At 49.8% G+C, this 18,214-nt stretch overlaps 1 protein-coding gene across 1 annotated transcript; it reads left to right on the forward strand.

Moving 5' to 3' along the window:
- Positions 1-6,525: 6,525 nt before the first annotated feature.
- Positions 6,526-17,807, forward strand: PLA2G2C (phospholipase A2 group IIC). Its single transcript, XM_029227039.1, has 3 exons — positions 6,526-6,668; positions 17,306-17,334; positions 17,656-17,807. Exons 1-3 carry the CDS (start codon positions 6,526-6,528, stop codon positions 17,805-17,807), a joined length of 324 nt encoding a protein of 107 aa, XP_029082872.1.
- The last annotated feature ends 407 nt before the right edge of the window (positions 17,808-18,214 follow it).

Here is an 18,214-nt window from a genome sequence, read left to right on the forward strand (position 1 = left end):
TCAAACGCCTCCGTCCTTTTGGAGGTGAGTCCACCGCTCCTTTCTCTGAGCTCAAAGGCATTTATGTATGCAACCACTAGAGCAGTGCTCATCACTCTGCACAGGCTTAGACTGGCCTCCCCGGACACAGACTCTGAGATGGAGAAGTGCATTGCCAGGGGGCTCCCTGCAGAGACACCTGTGCGGATGTGAACCAGGCGAAGTTGGAGAGCAGGAGAAGCTGACACGTGGAGACAGTTGCTAAGGCCACAGCTGGTCCCCCAGCGAGCTCTGGAAGACCTGGGATGGCCTTTCAGAGCTGTCCTGAAGGACCCAAGGGGGTGGCCCTTTATTTATTTATTTATTTATTTTATTGAAGTATAGTTGGCATACAATATCATGTTAATTTCAGGGGGTTACCAGAGTGACTGAGGAAATGCATTAGGAAACGATCACCATGATAAGTCTATTAACCATCTGTCACCACTCAAAATTATTACGTATTATTAACTATATTCCTTGTGCTGTATATTACATCCCCGTGATATTTTATAACTGGAAGCTTGTATCTCTTAATGCCCTTCACCTCTTTCATCCAACCCTCCACCTCCCTCCCCTCTGGTAACCACCTGTTTGTTCTCCATATTTATGACTCTGTTTCTGTTTTGTTTTGTTTGTTCATTTGTTTTGTTTTTTAGATACCACATATAAGTGAATTATATGGTATTTGTCTTTCTTTTTATGACTTATTTCAGCTGGCCTAATGCCCTCTAGGCCCATCCATGTTGTTGCAAATGGCAAAAATTTTAATTTTTTTATGGCTGAGTAATATTTCATTATATATATATATATATATATATATATATATATATATATATATATATACTTAGGTTGCTTTCATACCTTGGCTACTGAAAATAATGAACATATGGGTCATCTGCGTTTTTGGATTAGTGTGGAATAGCTGGATCGTATGGTAGTTCAACTTTTAATATTTTGAGGAACCTCCATACTGTTTTCCACAGAGGCTGCACCAATTTACATTCCCACCCACAGTGCACGAGAGTTCCCTTTTCTCAACATCCTGGGGGTGGGGGTTTTGCCCTTTAAATCATCACCTCGACCAGGGGCTACTCCTCCCCCCATCACCTGGCGGGGTCATAACCTTTGACCAGACAGAGGCAATTCCCAGTGAATGAGTGACAGTGTCAGGAACAGCTGATATCCCATCCCTAAAGAGAGGACCTGCCAGAAGCTATGCCAAGCATTCAGGATCAATGGAGAATGAATAGAATTTCTGCACATGGGACTTTCGATCTATATATGGTCTATATTTACCTATTTGGTCTCTGGTCAGCTTGGAGGCCCACCTTGGGCCACAATCTTGTCTCATTAGAAGAATGCATAGTTAGTGCTTAATAAGAGTCTGTACCATCTCATTACCGGTAGTGCACCCAGGTCCCTTTCTTTGTCTCTCCAAAGTGTCACCACCCGATCTTTTGAAAGATATGAGTCCCTTCATCATGGGCTAAACCAACACACAGTTAATTTTTTCACACTCAAAAGAGACAAAGGAAGCCAGCCTGTAAGATGGAACCTCATTTAAAAACATCCCGTGCAGCATCTGAAACGAAGGCTGCCTGGGACCAGGCCCGGTCAGGGCCCAGCCTCGAAGCGTCCACCAGAAACTTGCCAACGAGGGCGAAAATGGCAAACTCTCCCAGGACGCTTCAGCAAGTCGCTCATTTTGAAATTTTCCTGGGAAACTTCGCCACGGAGTGCAAACCTAGCTGAAGCTCTACACCTGCCAAATCCTCTAGGCTCTGCTGAGCTAGGGTTCATAGTCCAGGTCTTGACCTTATCAGAGTTAGCCTGATTTATGATGGAGTGCATAAAAACCACTTGTATTTAAAGAGAGCTGTTGACTAACTAGTGGGGGCTCCATGTGAGGATGTGGGACCCTGAGCCCACATTCTCCTCTGTCGTCCTGTGGGAAGTGTGCCGGATATGGCTACCATTACCATTGCTAATGATATTGGTTTGGCCAAAAAGTTCGTTCGGGTTTTTCTATAAGATGCTATAATAAGAAGGGTGTGGTCGCCTGGTACAGCATTTTATAGTGCCAAGCAGTTTTACTTGCATTATTTTAGTTGGTCCCCACAAGTCTGTGCAGTAGGGGACTGTCTGAGCACAAGGAAGTTGTCCAAACTCTCTGGGCCTCAGTTTCTCCATCTCTAAGCTGATAATAGAGCCTCTTAGGTTATTGTGAGGATTAAATAATGTAACACGCATGAAGCCCTTAAAGAAAATAGCACCTGGCATGTACGAATTTTTTTCTTTTCTCTCTCTCTCTTTTTTTTTTTTAAAAGAATTTACTTTATTAGAAATAAAAATGGGACTTCCTTGGTGGTGCAGTGGTTAAGAATCCGCCTGCCACCGCAGGAGACCCAGGTTTGAGCCCTGGTCCAGGAAGAGCCCAAATGCCACAGAGCAACTAAACCCATGTGCCACAACTACTGAGCCCGTGTGCCACAACTACTGAAGCCTACATGCCACAACTGCTGAAGCCTGCATGCCTAGAGCCTGTGCTCTGCAACAAAGAGAAGCCACCGCAATGAGGAGCCCGCAGACCGCAACAAAGAGTAGCCCCCTGGGCTTCCCTGGTGGCACAGTGGTTGAGAGTCCGCCTGCCGATGCAGGGGACATGGGTTCGTGCCCCTGTCCGGGAAGATCCCACATGCCGCGGAGCGGCTGGGCCCGTGAGCCATGGCCGCTGAGCCTGCGCGTCCGGAGCCTGTGCTCCACAGTGGGAGAGGCCACAGCGGTGAGAGGCCCGCGTACCGCAAAAAAAAAAAAAAAAAAAAAAGAGTAGCCCCTGCTCGTCGCAACTAGAGAAAGCCTGCGCACATCAACGAAGGCCCAACGCAGCCGAAAAATAAAGAAATAAAGAAATTTATTTTAAAAAAATAAATAATAAATTGTTATGATGCAATGATCTGCTAAGTGTTTTTTCTTTTTTTAATTGAAGTTTAATCAATTCACAATGTTGTGTTAGTTTCAGGTGTACAGTAAAGTGATTTAGTTATACATACACGTATACCTAGTCTTTTTCAGATTCTTTTCCCGTGTAGGTTATTACAGAGTTTTGAGTAGAGTTCCCTGTGGTTTATCTATTTTTTTTTAAATTTTATTTATTTATTTTTGGCTGTGTTGGGTCTTCGTTTCTGTGCGAGGGCTTTCTCTAGTTGCGGCAAGCAGGGGCCACTCTTCATCGCGGGGTGCGGGCCTCTCACTATCGCGGCCTCTCTTGTTGTGGAGCACAGGCTCCAGACGCGCAGGCTCAGTAGTTGTGGCTCACGGGCCTAGTTGCTCCGCGGCATGTGGGATCCTCCCAGACCAGAGCTCGAACCCGTGTCCCCTGCATTGGCAGGCAGATTCTCAACCACTGCGCCACTAGGGAAGCCCCAGTTTTAGTCTCTTTAGGAGAGGAAAGCCAGATTCAGAGGGGATAAGTTTATGAATAAGATACCTGGGCATCAAGGAAGGAAAACAGAGGGGGACTACCACGCAAATGGGGCCAGACTTTCCCACACTGGATTTCCAACACGAGCCATATAGCATTTGCCTGTCAACTTGGCAACAGAGGAAATACTGAATCTTCAAAAGAAAAAAAAAAAAAAAAAAGATGAAGGCATAGTGTTGCCAAAGAAAGAAATTAAAAAAAAAACAAAAGCCTTGCACTTTTCAAACAATTGAACCCTTCTCATCTTTATATTTAGGTCTAAATAACCGAGGGATTATCATATTCAGAGATAATTAGCTTTGAAAAAGGTCTCTTTGCTCTGAGCCCTCCACTGAGGGCTTTTGAAGGCCTGCACTGTGTTGGGGTTTCACATCCACGTGGACCCCCTCATTTTGGTTATTTCCTCCCCAAACAGAAGTTCAGCTGGCAGAGCCCTCGAAAGCAGAGGAAAGTGTGATCCTGGTGCCTCGGACCCCCTGGTGCCTCGGACCCCCTGGTCTCCTCAGGAATGAAGGTTTTCGGGGTTCTTGTGGTCTTTGTCTCCTGCCGTAAGTAGTAACAGCTGAGTGAGCTCAAAGGCGCTGTCCTGTCTGTGTGTCTGTGTCCGGGGTGGCCCCTCCTCAGGTAGCGTCAGGTGAGGGGAAATCAGGTGTCACTCAAAGGGGAATCGGGAGTGGAACGGCCCCCAGCAAAGTCCTCCTGCTTCTGCTTCTTCTACAAAATGGGTTGATCTTGGTGTTGGGATCTCACAGAACGTCTAGAAAATCAAAGGTTGCTAACCATTTGCTAAGAAAGAGGGCATTTGACAATTGTTTTACCACACACACACCATTCAGAAGTCTTTTTTTCATTTGAATGCTAGTTGTCTTTAGTTAAAGTCTTGTGGATTCCAGAACAAAAATGCAGACATATATCTAGCTAATTTAGGAATGAGTAATTCTCATCAGAAAGCCATTCTTACGGTGACCTATGGAATAATTAGTAATTATAAGTCATTGCTACCGGGAGATCCGATTACCTACCTCTGCAAAGTGAAAGAGAACTTACTAGGAAACCGTGTTGGGTTTGTTGGAAAACTCTTTGACTCTTTGGTTTGATTAGATGAGTAGAGTTTTGCTCAAATCCATTTTTCTATCTGTTTCAGCTGTGAAGCAATCGCTTTGGGCTTCCTAAGTCAAAATGTCAAAAATGGGGTTCCCTTTTCCCTTAGTGGTGGAATTTACAGTTTTCAAGATCATGATGTTAGAGGCAGGGGACCCATGTGTAGGAAGAGCCACTGCTGCAGCCCCCATCGTGTACGCCAAGAGCAATGTCTGAGTGTGGTCCTGCCCTCTCTCCAGGGGCTGCTCCGGCCCCAGAGACCACCCCCAGGCTTTGGCCCCCTCTGCAATGCTTTGTGACAACAAGGCATCCAAAAATCACGGTATGAGGTGGGAAGACTCCTGGGAAAATTTCCCCAAACCTCCTGTCTTTGGTTTTCTTCTTCAAGTTCATGTTTTTATTTTATTTTTATTGTAAAATTAATATCTGCTTGTAATTAAAAAGAAAAATACACAGAGTAACAAGAGTATAGAATATGGAGTAACAAGATAAAGCCCCTTCTCATCCTTCCCAGACCCTGATCCCTTTCCTACACTCAGATGTAAGCACTCTTCAGAGTTTGATATACATCCTTCTAGGCCTTTATATACATACATTTCAAACATTTCAATAGAAAAGTAAAACACGCTTTTTGTAAGAAAAAATATATATATGTATATCAGACAGCAGAAAAGTATTTAAGATAAATGTTGCCTGTTGTTTTTCTCCACCTAGTTCCTCAGTCCCATTGCCTAGTGATATTGCTAAAAGTAGTATGTTTTCAAGACATCATTTAGTTATGATCTCCCTGTCCGTGGGCATATGGGTAGTCTCCAATTTTTTGATATCACAAATAATGCTGCAGCAAACATCCCTGTATATATATATGTATATCCATATATATATGTATATCCATCCATCCATCCATCCATATATATATATATCCATCCATACATACATACATATATATATATCCATCCATCCATCCATACATACATATATATATCCATCCATCCATACATACATATATATATCCATCCATCCATCCATCCATATATATATACATACATACATACATACATACATATATCCATCCATACATACATACATATATATGTATATCCATCCATCCATCCATCCATATATATATATATCCATACATCCATCCATCCATACATATATATCCATCCATCCATCCATCCATACATATATATATCCATCCATACATACATACATATATATATCCATCCATCCATCCATACATATATATATATACATACATACATACATACATATATATATCCATCCATCCATCCATCCATATATATATATATCCATCCATCCATACATACATATATATATCCATCCATCCATCCATACATATATATATCCATCCATACATACATACATATATATATCCATCCATCCATACATACATATATATATAATTTTCTCCCCTCACTTTCTTAAGCATTTTGTAGAAGTAAAAATTGCTAGGTCCATGTGTATTTGCCATTAAAAAAATGGATTGACGACAACTTTTTCTGCCTCTTGAGTATTTTGTTTCTCCTGTGAGGTTGTAAATGCCTGATGGTATTTGCAAGGACTACATTTCTGGCTTTGAACATTTCTCATTAATGTTTAACATCAGATCTGAGAGTGTTTCTGCCCAGGATGGTGGCCTTTTACTTTGGGGAGAAGACTAGTTGATAGTATTGTCCTAAATGTCATGGAAACTGGGTTCTCATCCTGGGCTAGCGAGACACTAGCTGTGTGACACGGTAAGCATGAACCTATCTTGTCCCCATTAAAGGGGCTGATGCCCAGGCACCACATTTAGGGGTCTCCTGATATCTGAATGCTAAGCGCTCTGGCTAGGGGACCTGAAAGCAGCATCTTTCTCATCGCATCTTCGCTTCTTCCTTATTTTCTCCTTGACAGTGATGGCCCCCACCCATGGAAGCTTCTGGCAGTTTCAAAGGATGGTCAAACACATTACGGGGCGGAGCACCTTCTTCTCAAATTATGGATACGGCTGCTACTGCGGGCTTGGGAGCATAGGGATCCCCATGGATGACACTGCCAGGTGAGTGCAGAGGCTCTGAGGCCTCCTGTCGGTTCATTTGCTTGAAGAGAGAGAGGGTGTTAGGTAGGACCCTTGCATTGTAAAGAACCGAAACCAATTCAGGTGAGCCTGAGGGTAAGAAAAAAACTGAATGGGAGTGGGAGGGTGGTCTTGAGGAACCCAAGGCTGGGGCTGGCTTCCTGTGGCCTATGCCCTATACAGGGCCCGCATGAGGTTCCCTGCTCTGTCACCTGCTGGAAATGCTTGACAATGTTTGAATAAGGGGCCCCTCGTCTTCATGTTGCACCAGGCTTTGCAGATTATGTGGTCAGCCCTGCCCAGAGCTCTAGTATGTTCAGCTCTCAGTCCTCATGGTAAACGTCGTCTTCTCTCAGGCCTCCAGTATTTAGGATTACAGATGCAGCAAGACTGACCAACTGTCTCCCAGTCCTAATTCCATTTTCCAGGAAAGAGAATCCAAGTGGCCCAGTTTGGAAAAGTTGTCCATCTGGGTGAGGACACATGGCATAAACTTGGCTGCCAGGCCTACTTCTAAGGATGGGGGTGGGGGAGGGCAAATTCCCAGAAAAGGTGGAGGTTGGTGTTAATCTGGGGAGGGAACAGGGAGGTAGGAAACTGGATGGTTTGTGTGCCTTTTTATTTGAAGAAAGAAGAAGCAAAATGTTCCTGGTCACTTTCACCATAGTGTGGATAAATATATCCCCATAGTAGGGCGTGAATATCACTCCTGGAGCTTGATTCCTCTGGGTCAGGCTCCTGAGACCATGGAAAGTTCCAGCTGGAAGGACCCCAGAGCCCTTGAGGGGACCTGACACTGATGAAATGCCCATCACATCCTGAGCCCTGGGATTGATGGTTTGCATGCAGGGCTTGGTTTAATGCTCCCAGCACGTGGCTGAGGCCGTGCCACCATCTCCATTCTACAGGTGACAACAGTGAGGGACCCACTAAACAAAACAGCAGAGCCCAAAGACACAGAGCCCTTGAGTGGCAGAGTCAAGATTTGAGCCAGAATTTGCCTGTTTCAAAGTCCGGGCCCTTTGACACTCTGTGCCTCCCCTTCCAAGTCCTGTGGCTGATGAGAATTTTAACACTATTAGCCAACGATGACCAATGGCAAAGAGCCCACGTGTGGATGGGGACAGTGAGTGAGGAAGACAGAGCGTCCAGCCCAGGGCATCGGCCAGAAGCTGATCCTTTTCATGTCTTAGAATCCAGCCCCAGAGCTCTGTGTTCCTGCCACTCAGACATGGTGGAGGAGGGGGGCCGAGGCCATCCCCCAGTTGTTTTCTCTCCTCCCGTGCTCTCCCTTCCCGGCACGCCCACCCCTCCCCTGGCCAAACTTGAGCCTCAGGAGAGCAAAGACTGAAGGATTATGTCTGATGTGCTGACCCTTGTCTGCTCAGAGCCTCTCCCAGGGCTGGGCACATATTCAGTGCTCAGTCAAAAGTCATTAAATGACTGAATAAGTCATGGGCACCTAGATTTGAGTCCTGACTCTATCACCTTCCAGCCGTATGATTTTGGGAAATTCACCTCTGGATCTCAGTTCCTCTCCTATAAAACGGAGACAAGGACCGCACGTCCTAGGATTACTGTGAGGCACTCATGAGACAGCAGTAGGTAGAGGAGGGCTCTTTGTGTGATTTTTATTTTTTTTTGGTACGCAGGCCTCTCACTGTTGTGGCCTCTCCCATTGCGGAGCACAGGCTTTGGACACGCAGGCTCAGCGGCCATGGCTCACGGGCCCAGCCGCTCCACGGCATGTGGGATCTTCCCGGACCGGGGCACGAACCTGTGTCCCCTGCATCGGCAGGCGGACTCTTAACCACTGCGCCACCAGGGAAGCCCTCTTTATGTGATTTTTAATATCATCAGGAAGTTACCTCCCTGCCTTCCGCACCTTCTCACCGGGGGCGGGGGGGTGTGGTTGGAGGGAGGTACCAGTTCCGCGTGGCCAACGGGACCGTGATCTGTGAGTTGCCTTCCCTGTAGGGAATGTCTTTGAAACTGGGCCTTTCCTTAAGGTCAGCCTTGTGGACCCAGAGAATTTTGGGGAAATGAGATTTTTTTTCCAAGTGCTTTGGGATGGAGAGCTGTAATTCCGAGAATCAGAGCTTCCTGAGAGTCCTGGCCCGGTCCCTCCCCGGTCCCCATTCGCAGCTGTGCCCCCAGCTCCCTCCAGAGGCAGGGTGCAGGGCACAGCACCCCCGCCCCCACCCGGGCTCTTGCATGTGCTCCATAAATAGTTGCTGACTCGAGAGTGCAGTGAATTTTGCAGCTTCGCGTTGCAGCTGTTGCCGTCGAGAAGCTTCTTCCCGGATGTCTGTCATGTGTTAACAAAGCAGCTCAGCTGTCGTTCAGCTGAACAAATATTTGTGAAGGGTGATTGCGTGCCAAGCACTGGGATAAGTGCGGGGGTGGGGAGGGGCGGACACCAAAGTCAATAGGAGGGGGACGGGGAAGGGAGCCCACGTGTCATGGAGGCCATTCAAGGAAGAGGGCCAAGGACAGGGTGGGCAAGTGTTGAGTGTCCAGCACGTGGGGAGGGGCCCCTGATCTCCCAAAGCATGTTCTGGGACTGCTGGGTGTGTAGGGCAAGTTGGATCTAAAGAACAAGCCCATTCGCAGGTGCTGGGCCACGGCCTTGTCGTGAACGCCATTCATTTCAGCGCAACCGGTGGTTTGAATGCCCCTTCGAATGTGTGACTCGCCTTCCACTTGGCCTTGGGGAGTTGCGTGAACCACTGTCCTCCCCTCATGTATTTATTCAGAGCTGTGAGAGTGTCTTGGAGATCGCCTGTCTTCTCCTGAGGCCGGGGGACCACCTCCCTTCCACTCATCTCCCAGAGCCCCCAGCCAGGGCTCCGGCTTAGGACACACTGAGCGTTAGGGTGGTGCAGTCTCCCTGGTCCCAGTGGTGAAACATGGCTCAGGCCCCTGCAGACAGGAGACCAGCTTCAGCGGAGTCTGCTTCTCGGCCCCCCCAAGCACACCACCGATGGGGAGGGAACCCCCTTTTTCTTATGTGAGCTCAAGGAGACTTCCTGTGTTGGAGCTCTCTGGCTGTGACCGTCCTCAGACCTAAAGCAAGGCGTCCCCTCTGTGAGGCCCCCAAGGCCATGTCCAGGAGATGGGGAGAGATCAGGGTCTAGTGGAGGGGCGGGGGAGGGGGTGACTGGAGGAGGTTGTCCCCAGAGGATTGTTTGCTTTGGCATATGATGCCCTCTGGAGGCCAGGGACCAAGTTTCTGACGTCCTCCCTCCCACCCCTCATGGCTCCACATGGTGGAAGGCAGGGGCCAAGCCTGGCTGTCGGTTGGTGGCAGAGAGGCACACAGAAAAGCTGCCCCTGACTCCCCTCAGCCCAGCTCATGGTCTCACTTTCACATGGTTTCTTCTCACCTCTTTTCGCCTTGATCTTAACATTTGTCATGTTAAGTGTTACCTTAGAATGGTTGAAAAGCATCACTTTGAGAGAAAATATGCTCTAAGAGCTTTCTCCTCTGATGCCCCTGTAAAGCGCAGGGACCAATGAAGGAGGGAAACGGTGTTCTGAGGAGGGAAGTGGAATTTCAGTAAGTGCAAAGGACCTTCCCGCACTGTGGTCTCAGGCCCAGACCAAGCCTCCTCCCGCTGCTCCTGTGTCACGGGGGCCAGCCCGGAATCTCTGCACCTGGAGCAGCTTCCTTATCAACCCTCTTCACCCTCCCAGGTAGGGATCAGAGCGCAGCCCAGGACCCCAGGAAATGGAGGAGAGTGACCTGGGGTCAGAGGCTGGAGCCCCAGGAGGTGGCACAGGAAATGTTCTCCGCTTGGCACATCAGGCTGGGGGGTGGTGAGAGGTGCAGGCAGGGGCCGGGAGCTGGACTGGAAAGTTCGTGGCCTGGCCCTGCTTTCTGCAGATGCTGGCCCCTGCCAAGCAGCAGCAGCCAGGTGCTCCCGAAGCTTGACCAGGGCTCCCAGAGCGCAACATCTTGCTTAGGGAGTTAGCACGGAGGGATGCTTCTCCGTCCTCACCAGGACATCAGCACCCCCTCCTCAGCTGACCCAGCTAGTTAGGACCAGGCTGACCCCCCTGTTGTCCCCACCCCCACCTTGCCAAACCCCTATTCCAGTGTGTGCTGAGACCCCAAGTGAACCCCGCACACATCCATTCATTTGCCCAGTATCAACTGAGCACCCATTGGGTGCCCATCCAGGGCCAGTGCTGTGCCAGGGCCAGGGGCACAGAACAAGGCAGCCAGCCGCAGGCCCTGCTGTCCTGGCCTTCTCCAGAGCTGAAAGTGCCCTTTGGACCATCCAAACCAAACCCTCATTGTAGCAATGGGGAGACTGAGACCCAGAGATGGGGAAGGGTTTGATCCAAGGTAACAGGCAAGATTAAAACTCATACGTCTTGAGGCTTTCCAGTGCTCTGGAACACACTGCTGGCCTGAGTTTTCTAGGCCTCAGTTTCTTCATCCATAAAATAGGTGCACTAACAACAGCTACAGTTCATGAGCATCTGACAGATGCTTTACACTCAACACTGTGAATCCGTGATAAACCTTTGAGGTGGGCATTATTCTCCCCATTGTCGAGGAGGACCCTGAGGCTCAGAGAGGTTAAGTGAGATGGCCAAGGCCACACAGCCATGGAAAGAAGAGTTGGGATTCAGACCCAGGTCATCTGACCCCAGCTGGTGCCCCTGCCTCCCACCATCCTCCCCAGGGGCATGGGGCCGCTGGGAGGGCGATGGGGCTGCTCTTGGCTGGGGGCTCACACAAATGCATATCTTATTATCTACAACAGGCTTGTCAGAATGTTCAGCCCTGGCCCAAGGGGCAAAGAAGAGCAGAAGGAATTTGCCCCTCTGCAAGGACCCAGATCTTTCTGTTCTATCTCTATGTACACTGCTAAGGGGCCCAGAGACAGCACACGCTTTGGAGTCAGGCAGAGTTGGGCCTGCATCCCAGCTTCACCTTTTCTAGCTGGATAATTGCACAGCCCCCCTGGGCCTTAGTCTCCTCATCTGTAAAATGGAGATGCTAATCAGAACTTCATAAGGTCACTAAAGGACTGACTAAAGTAACCCAGCTCGGAGCAGGTGCTTAGTTAGTTAATGCCCCTCCTTTTAGAAGTTGAGATTTCTTTCGTTTAATCTCAGTTTCCTTTTCCCCTTTACTTTGTGGGAAAGCACTGGGAGTTTTTTTTAGTACTGTTGAGAGATTTCTTGGAAACATCTCCTCTGCATTTGCCTCCCCTTGAGCTAATGTTATTAACCCCTTATAGGATAAAAGCTCGCCCACTCTACCCCCGGTTATACTGCAGTTCAAGGAGCTGCCTTGCAAGGGTTAACCACCTCCCCAGCCTCCAAGTTCTGAAATCGCGCACCCAAGCCTGGTCCCAGGTTGCCTAGCAACGAGTGGCTGCTCCAGGATGCAGTTGGTGTGAGCAGGGAAGGGAAAGGAGAAAAACAGCTTGGTCTGCCCATGTCTCTAAATGTCACTGGGAGCTCAGTGCAGAGAAAGGCCTGGAACCCAAGCCCTGGGGCCAATTTGCCGAGGGGCGAAGGCTCCCCTCAGGTAACCGGGGAGGTCATTAGCCCTCTGTTGAGTGGGTTTACATAAGTACTTGGCATTCGCAAGGGATTTTAAGATCTGCCAGTGGTGACGCCCCCTCCACCCACACATGAATGCATCTGTAGTGCAGCGGGGAGCCCGGCCGTGGGCAGCAGAGCCCAGGTTCCAGCCAGAGGTATCACTATCACCTCCATCTCTGAGCCTGTGACTTCTCCCTCTGCCAAAGGGGGAGGGTGAAGCAGGTAACCACTGGAATTTGTAGTTTGCAAAGATCTTTCTCCTTTGCTACTGAGTTTCCTCCTCACAACACCTCCGCTCGCTGACACATCACCCACTTCCTCTCCTAGCATCTGTCTCAACCTGACATCATCTCATTTTCTTGTTTACTTATTTGTTTATTTATGCATTGATTCTCCCCTCGACTGGAATGTGAATTCCTGGAGAGCGGAGAGCACTTGTTGGGGGCGGCACTTATCCTCATAAGGCCACAGAGGATGCCCAGAGCTATGCAGTGTGGGGTCCGCTCGCTCAGACCTGTACCTCCGCACTTCCTAGCCAAAGGGCAGGCACGGGTTAGGAACTCAATACCTGTTGGTTTGATGAGTGAGTGAATGAAAAAAAATTCATGAAATAGTCAATGCAAGCACCCGTACCCTCATTTGAAAGCCGAGGGAAGATGCTCAGAGAGGGACAACTTGCCTGCCATGCTAGAACATGCAGGTGGCAGATCTGGACCGAGAAACCGACTCCCTGTTTCTTGGGATGGGGGCTTCATTCACTGCCCCGCAGGCCGTGTAAGCCCAGCCAGTAAGCCAGTAGCAAACTGGGATGGAGCGTTTACAGCGTGTCTGGGGCTGAGGATCTGCAATGAAAAGACAAACTCCCTGCCTGTGTGCAGGAAGAGAGACAGCCCATAAAATATTCAGAAAGAAAGATACACTTAGGTAGTGACAAGTGCTATGAAGCATCTAAAATAAGGCCACAAGCTAAAGGATGAGGATGGCAGTGGGCGGAAGGGCAGGGGGTGTCGGTGCGCGGGGAGGATGGCTACTTTATGTGGCTGTAGAAGGCCTCTCTAAGGAGGTGGCATTTAGCTAGTACGGAAGGAGACGAGGGGCTGGGCGGTGGGCGTCCCACCAGGAGTGAGTCCGGTGGGGCCTGGCCGTGGGGTGAGGGGCTCACCTTCTCCTTCGGTTGCCGGGGAAGCATTAAAGCAGGAAGTGATCTGCTCAGATTTTGCTTCAGAAATATCACCCTGGCCCCTGTACAGAGACGTTGGGGAGCAGGGGAAGAAATGGGGAGCCATTAATGGGTGTTTCAGTAGCACTGGGGAGAAGCGACCGTTGCACAGATCGATAGCTGGGGAGAGGTGCCAGATGCTGCGTGTGTTTGGGAGGTAGATTGATAGGACCTGCTGATGGATTAGATGTGGGGTTCGAAGGTAAGGGAGGCTGACTCTGAGGTTCTTGGTCTGAACAGTGATGGATGGTGGTGCATCTACGAGCTTGTGCAGATGGGGGAGAGCAGACTCTGCAGACACAGCAAGAGCCTGGCATGAGCCATGTTGGGTTTGAGATGCATATCAGACACCCAAGAGGGAGTCACGTGAACACAAGCCTATTGGCATCTAGAGCTCAAAGGAGATGTCTAGGCTGAGGTGAGAACTGGAGAGTCAGCAGAGCTCGGTGGTATTTAGAGCCCTGAACTTCAAAACGAAAGCTCCCGGGCTTCCCTGGTGGCGCAGTGGTTGAGAGTCCACCTGCCAATGCAGGGGACACGGGTTCGTGCCTCGTTCTGGGAAGATCCCACATGGCGCGGAGCGGCTGGGCCCGTGAGCCATGGCCGCTGAGCCTGCGCGTCTGGAGCCTGTGCTCCACAACGGGAGAGGCCACAACAGTGAGAGGCCCGTGTACTGCAAAAAAAAAAACAAAAAAAAACAAACAAAACAAACAAAAAAAACCCACAAGAGCTCCCAAGGAGAGGGTTTAGAGACCAGGCCGGAGGCCGGGCACAGGGAGTAGCAGCATGGCAGGCAGTCTGGGTTAGCCCAGGCAGGAACGTAGACCTTCTTGCTTTGTCTCATTGGTGGAGGTATATTTCATGGAATGAGAAAGCATATCCTAAAGCTGTCAGTTCCATTCTTCATGCCTCAGTTTCCCCATCAGCAAATTGGAAGATGCAGGATCTGGGTTTAGGCTTGTTTTTAAAAGATGACTTCCAAACATGGCATTTCTTGGCCCAGAGCTGCCTCTTCTTCCGGCCCATGACTGGCCTGATGCTACAATGGCTGTGGGATGTCCACAGCAATAGACCGCTGCTCCAGGTTGGTCCTGACAGCCTGCACCCTGGGCAAGCTGTTAGATGTAGAATTAGACAGCAGGAGAGAATTCTACTCCACGCTTTGGAAAAGAGCGGAAGACAAAGCAGGAAAAGAGGGTAGTGAGAAAGGAAGAAGGAGGTTTGGTGAATTGAGATGGAAGAAAGAAGAGATGTTACAGACCAGGAACAGGAGACAAAGAGATAAACAGAAAGGGAGATGGACGAGAAAGAGGAAAGGGTGAGAAAATTGCCTCGCTTCCAGTTTCCAGAGAAGCAGCACCCGGGTAAGTGAGAGCACCAGGTGCCAGGCCCTTTGGGAGGGAAGCGAGGTTGGATGGGGCATGGCCCTGTGCCCAAGTAGCCCTGGGCCCCACCAAGGGCAGCAGCCACACAACCCTGTGAGCCCCTGCAGACCATGGCGGCTGCCGGGGGAGGGCAGCAAGGGGCATGCTGGGCGGAGGTGAGAGACCTGGACATGGAGGCTCTCAGGGAGTCCCTGCAGGAGCTGGGGCCTGATCGGTCTTGAAGGATTGTCACAGATGGAGAAGGGAGAGCGCGAAGGCAAAGGTGATCCAGGCGCCAGGAACAGTGGGAGCAGCAGGAACCATCCCTGGCACATTTCCTGAGGGTGAGTGGAGAGGTACAGCTGAGGCGTAGGGTGGGTGTCAACATGTCTTCAGAAATCCAGGCTCCAGTGAGATGTGGGAGGACAGCTTCCTGCAGGAATTGTAGACTTCGGAGAGGGGGAAAAGCAAACAAACAGACGATAGCCAGCACTGGTCCAGTTTCAAAGGGCCCTTCTTTTTCCAACATGTGAAGCTAAGGGTGCACCATCGTCATGATAACAAGCATTTATAGAGGCCTCTCTGTGCTCTGAGCACATCCAGACTACTCCATCTGTAACGACACCAGTGAAAATCCTTACAACAATCCTGTGAACTAGACACCATTGTTTACTTTTGATACTATTGCTTTTATCACCATTTTTAAAAAATTTATTTATTTTTGGCTGCATTGGGTCTTCGTTGCTGTGCGCAGGCTTTCTCTAGTTGTGGAGAGCGGGGGCTACTCTACGTTGCGGTGCGTGGGCTTCTCATTCTGGTGGCTTCTCTTGTTGCGGAGCATGGGCTCTAGAACGCAGGCTCAGTAGTTGTGGCGCACGGGCTTAGTTGCTCCGCAGCATGTGGGACCTTCCTGGACCAGGGATCGAATCCCTGTCCCCTGCATTGGCAGGCGGATTCTTAACCACTGCGCCACAAGGGAAGCCCTATCACCATTTTATAAATGATACTGAAACTAACTTGCCCAGGGCCAACACATCAGGGAGTCTGGCCACCTCACTTCCTCACCCCCACAACCCTCAAAAGAGAGTGGAAATGGAGTGGAGTTATCTAGAAGGAGGCTGCCTTAGACATCCCCTACACACACACACACATGCACGCACGCACACACGCACATGCACCCATGCACAGAGCACTATAACTCTGACTACTAAATGAAAGATGCCCACCTAGTGGTCACCTGGCCACAGTGCAGACACTCAATCCCAAAGGCCCATTGAGCTTCATTCACTTATTCAATGACTATTGAGCACCTACTATGTGCCAGCATAGTATCCCAGCTAGGGATACTGGGAGGGACAGGACAGAAAAAGCCCCAGTCTCACAGAGCTTACACTTTGTTGATGAGAAACAGACACAAATAAGAGAAATAAGAGATATGAAAAGTATGGTGGATCAAACAAATGGGGATGTGAGGGAGGGTGGCTGGAGAAGCTTTAGAAGGAGTGGGCAGGGAGAGCCTCTCTGAAGAGAGGAAATTTGACCAAGACGCAAAGGTGGGATGGACCCAGCCACTTAAAAATCCTGGAGAGAAGTGTTTCAGACAAAGAGAATAGCAAGTGCAAAGGCCCTGGGACAAGATCAAACAAAACATGTGACATAAAGAGGCCATTGGTCCTGGAGCAGAGTGAAGGTGAGAGAGTGGAGGTCTGTGAGGATGGAGAGGTTGGCGGGGACCCCATCATGGCAAGCCTGCTTTGGCGTCCATGGCAAGGATTTGGGATATCTTTGTCCAAATAGTAGGAAACCACAGCAGGGCTTTCAGCAACAGAGTGATCCTAATTCAAGTTACATTTAAAGACAGTCTTGGACTTCCCTGGTGGTGCAGTGGTTGAGAATCTGCCTGCCAACACAGGGGACAGGGATTCAGCCCTGGTCCAGGAAGAGCCCACATGCCGCGGAGCAACAAAGCCCGTGCGCCACAACTACTGAGCCTGCGCTCTAGAGCCCGCGAGCCACGACTACTGAGCCCACGCTTTGCAACAAGAGAAGCCAGTGCAAGGAGAAGCCCGCTCGCCGCAACAAGAGAAAGCCTGTGTGCAGCAGCGAATACCCAACGCAGCCAAAAATAAATAAAAATTAAAAAAAAATTTTAAAGACAGTCCCTGTTTATTTCCTTCCATTAGGGTGGAATTGCTGGTGATGACAGAGATTGGGATTGTGGCCAAGAAGATGGAGAGAAGAGGGCGGAGTGAAATATGCTAAACATAGAGACATCAATGGAACTTTGGGTGGATGGGCTGTGAAAGCGAAAGGGGGGTAGGAATCAAGGTCGGCTGCTAGTTTTCTGGCTTGAGTGGGAGGGGCTGCCATTTCCCAAGCCGAGAGTGTGGGTGGAGGACCAGCTCAGTGGGCGGGGGGCCGGAAGGGGACCCTTACATCCAGAGCTTCCTTTGGGGCGTCTTACACTGAAGATGCCTGCGACATCCAGGTGAGATGCCAGGTAAGCTGTTGGAAGGAGGGGCTGAGTTCTGATAAAATAGGTTTCGTGTCCTTGGCCAGGGTACTGCCTGGCCGCACTAACCCAGGGCCCGTCCGTGCAGCCCACACCTGCTCCTTCTCTCGCTTCCTTCCAGGCTTCTCCTTGGGGCATGTCCCGGTGTGGTGGGGGAACGGCTTGGGGACAAAAGAAAAGAACTCCCAGTTCCTTTCCTTTCTATTTTCAACCCTTGACCCCTTGCAGCGAGCTCCCAGCTCTCCCCAACTTTAGAATCAAACACTGGGAGTGGATGGAAGCCCCCTGTGACCCTCTGTCTCCCTTCAGTTGAATGCGCCCTTGGTCCTGGTGTCGGCTGCCTCTGTGGGCTAAGAGCCTGCGAGTGTGACACGCAATCCGCTTCAAAGAGAACCTGCCCAAACTTCAAGCGGTTCTTCTCCAGCTGGCCCCGCTGCGGCAGGAGCAAACTCCAATGCTAGTGAGGCCACGCATCCCTGGTCGGTCTGGTCTGGGATACTCCTTTGTCACTCAGCATTAGAGGGCTGGAGATCAACAGTGGAAAAGACAGAATCCTGGCTTTCAATGGAGGGAGACAGACCATAAACATACACATAAATAGTACATTCCAATAGCAGTAAGCACTAGGAAGCAATAAAACAAGGTGACAGGGTAGAGAGAAGTCGCCTACCCCCATCCCAGGAAATTTCCAGGAGGGGAAAGGCCCCAGGATCCGCCTTAAACTCTCCCTCCATCCCCACGTCAAAATCAGGATACAGGGTGGGTTTGGGAACCAGACCCACAACCCAGATCCAGCTGGAGCCAAGCAGGGATCCTGGAAAACAAGGTCTCGGCCACATGCCAAGGACCCGAGAAGCACACTTGGACT

Source organism: Monodon monoceros, unplaced genomic scaffold, assembly GCF_005190385.1.
Source record: "Monodon monoceros isolate NGI ecotype Baffin Bay Population unplaced genomic scaffold, NGI_Narwhal_1 Super_Scaffold_18, whole genome shotgun sequence".
NCBI classification, from domain to species: Eukaryota; Metazoa; Chordata; class Mammalia; order Artiodactyla; family Monodontidae; genus Monodon; species Monodon monoceros.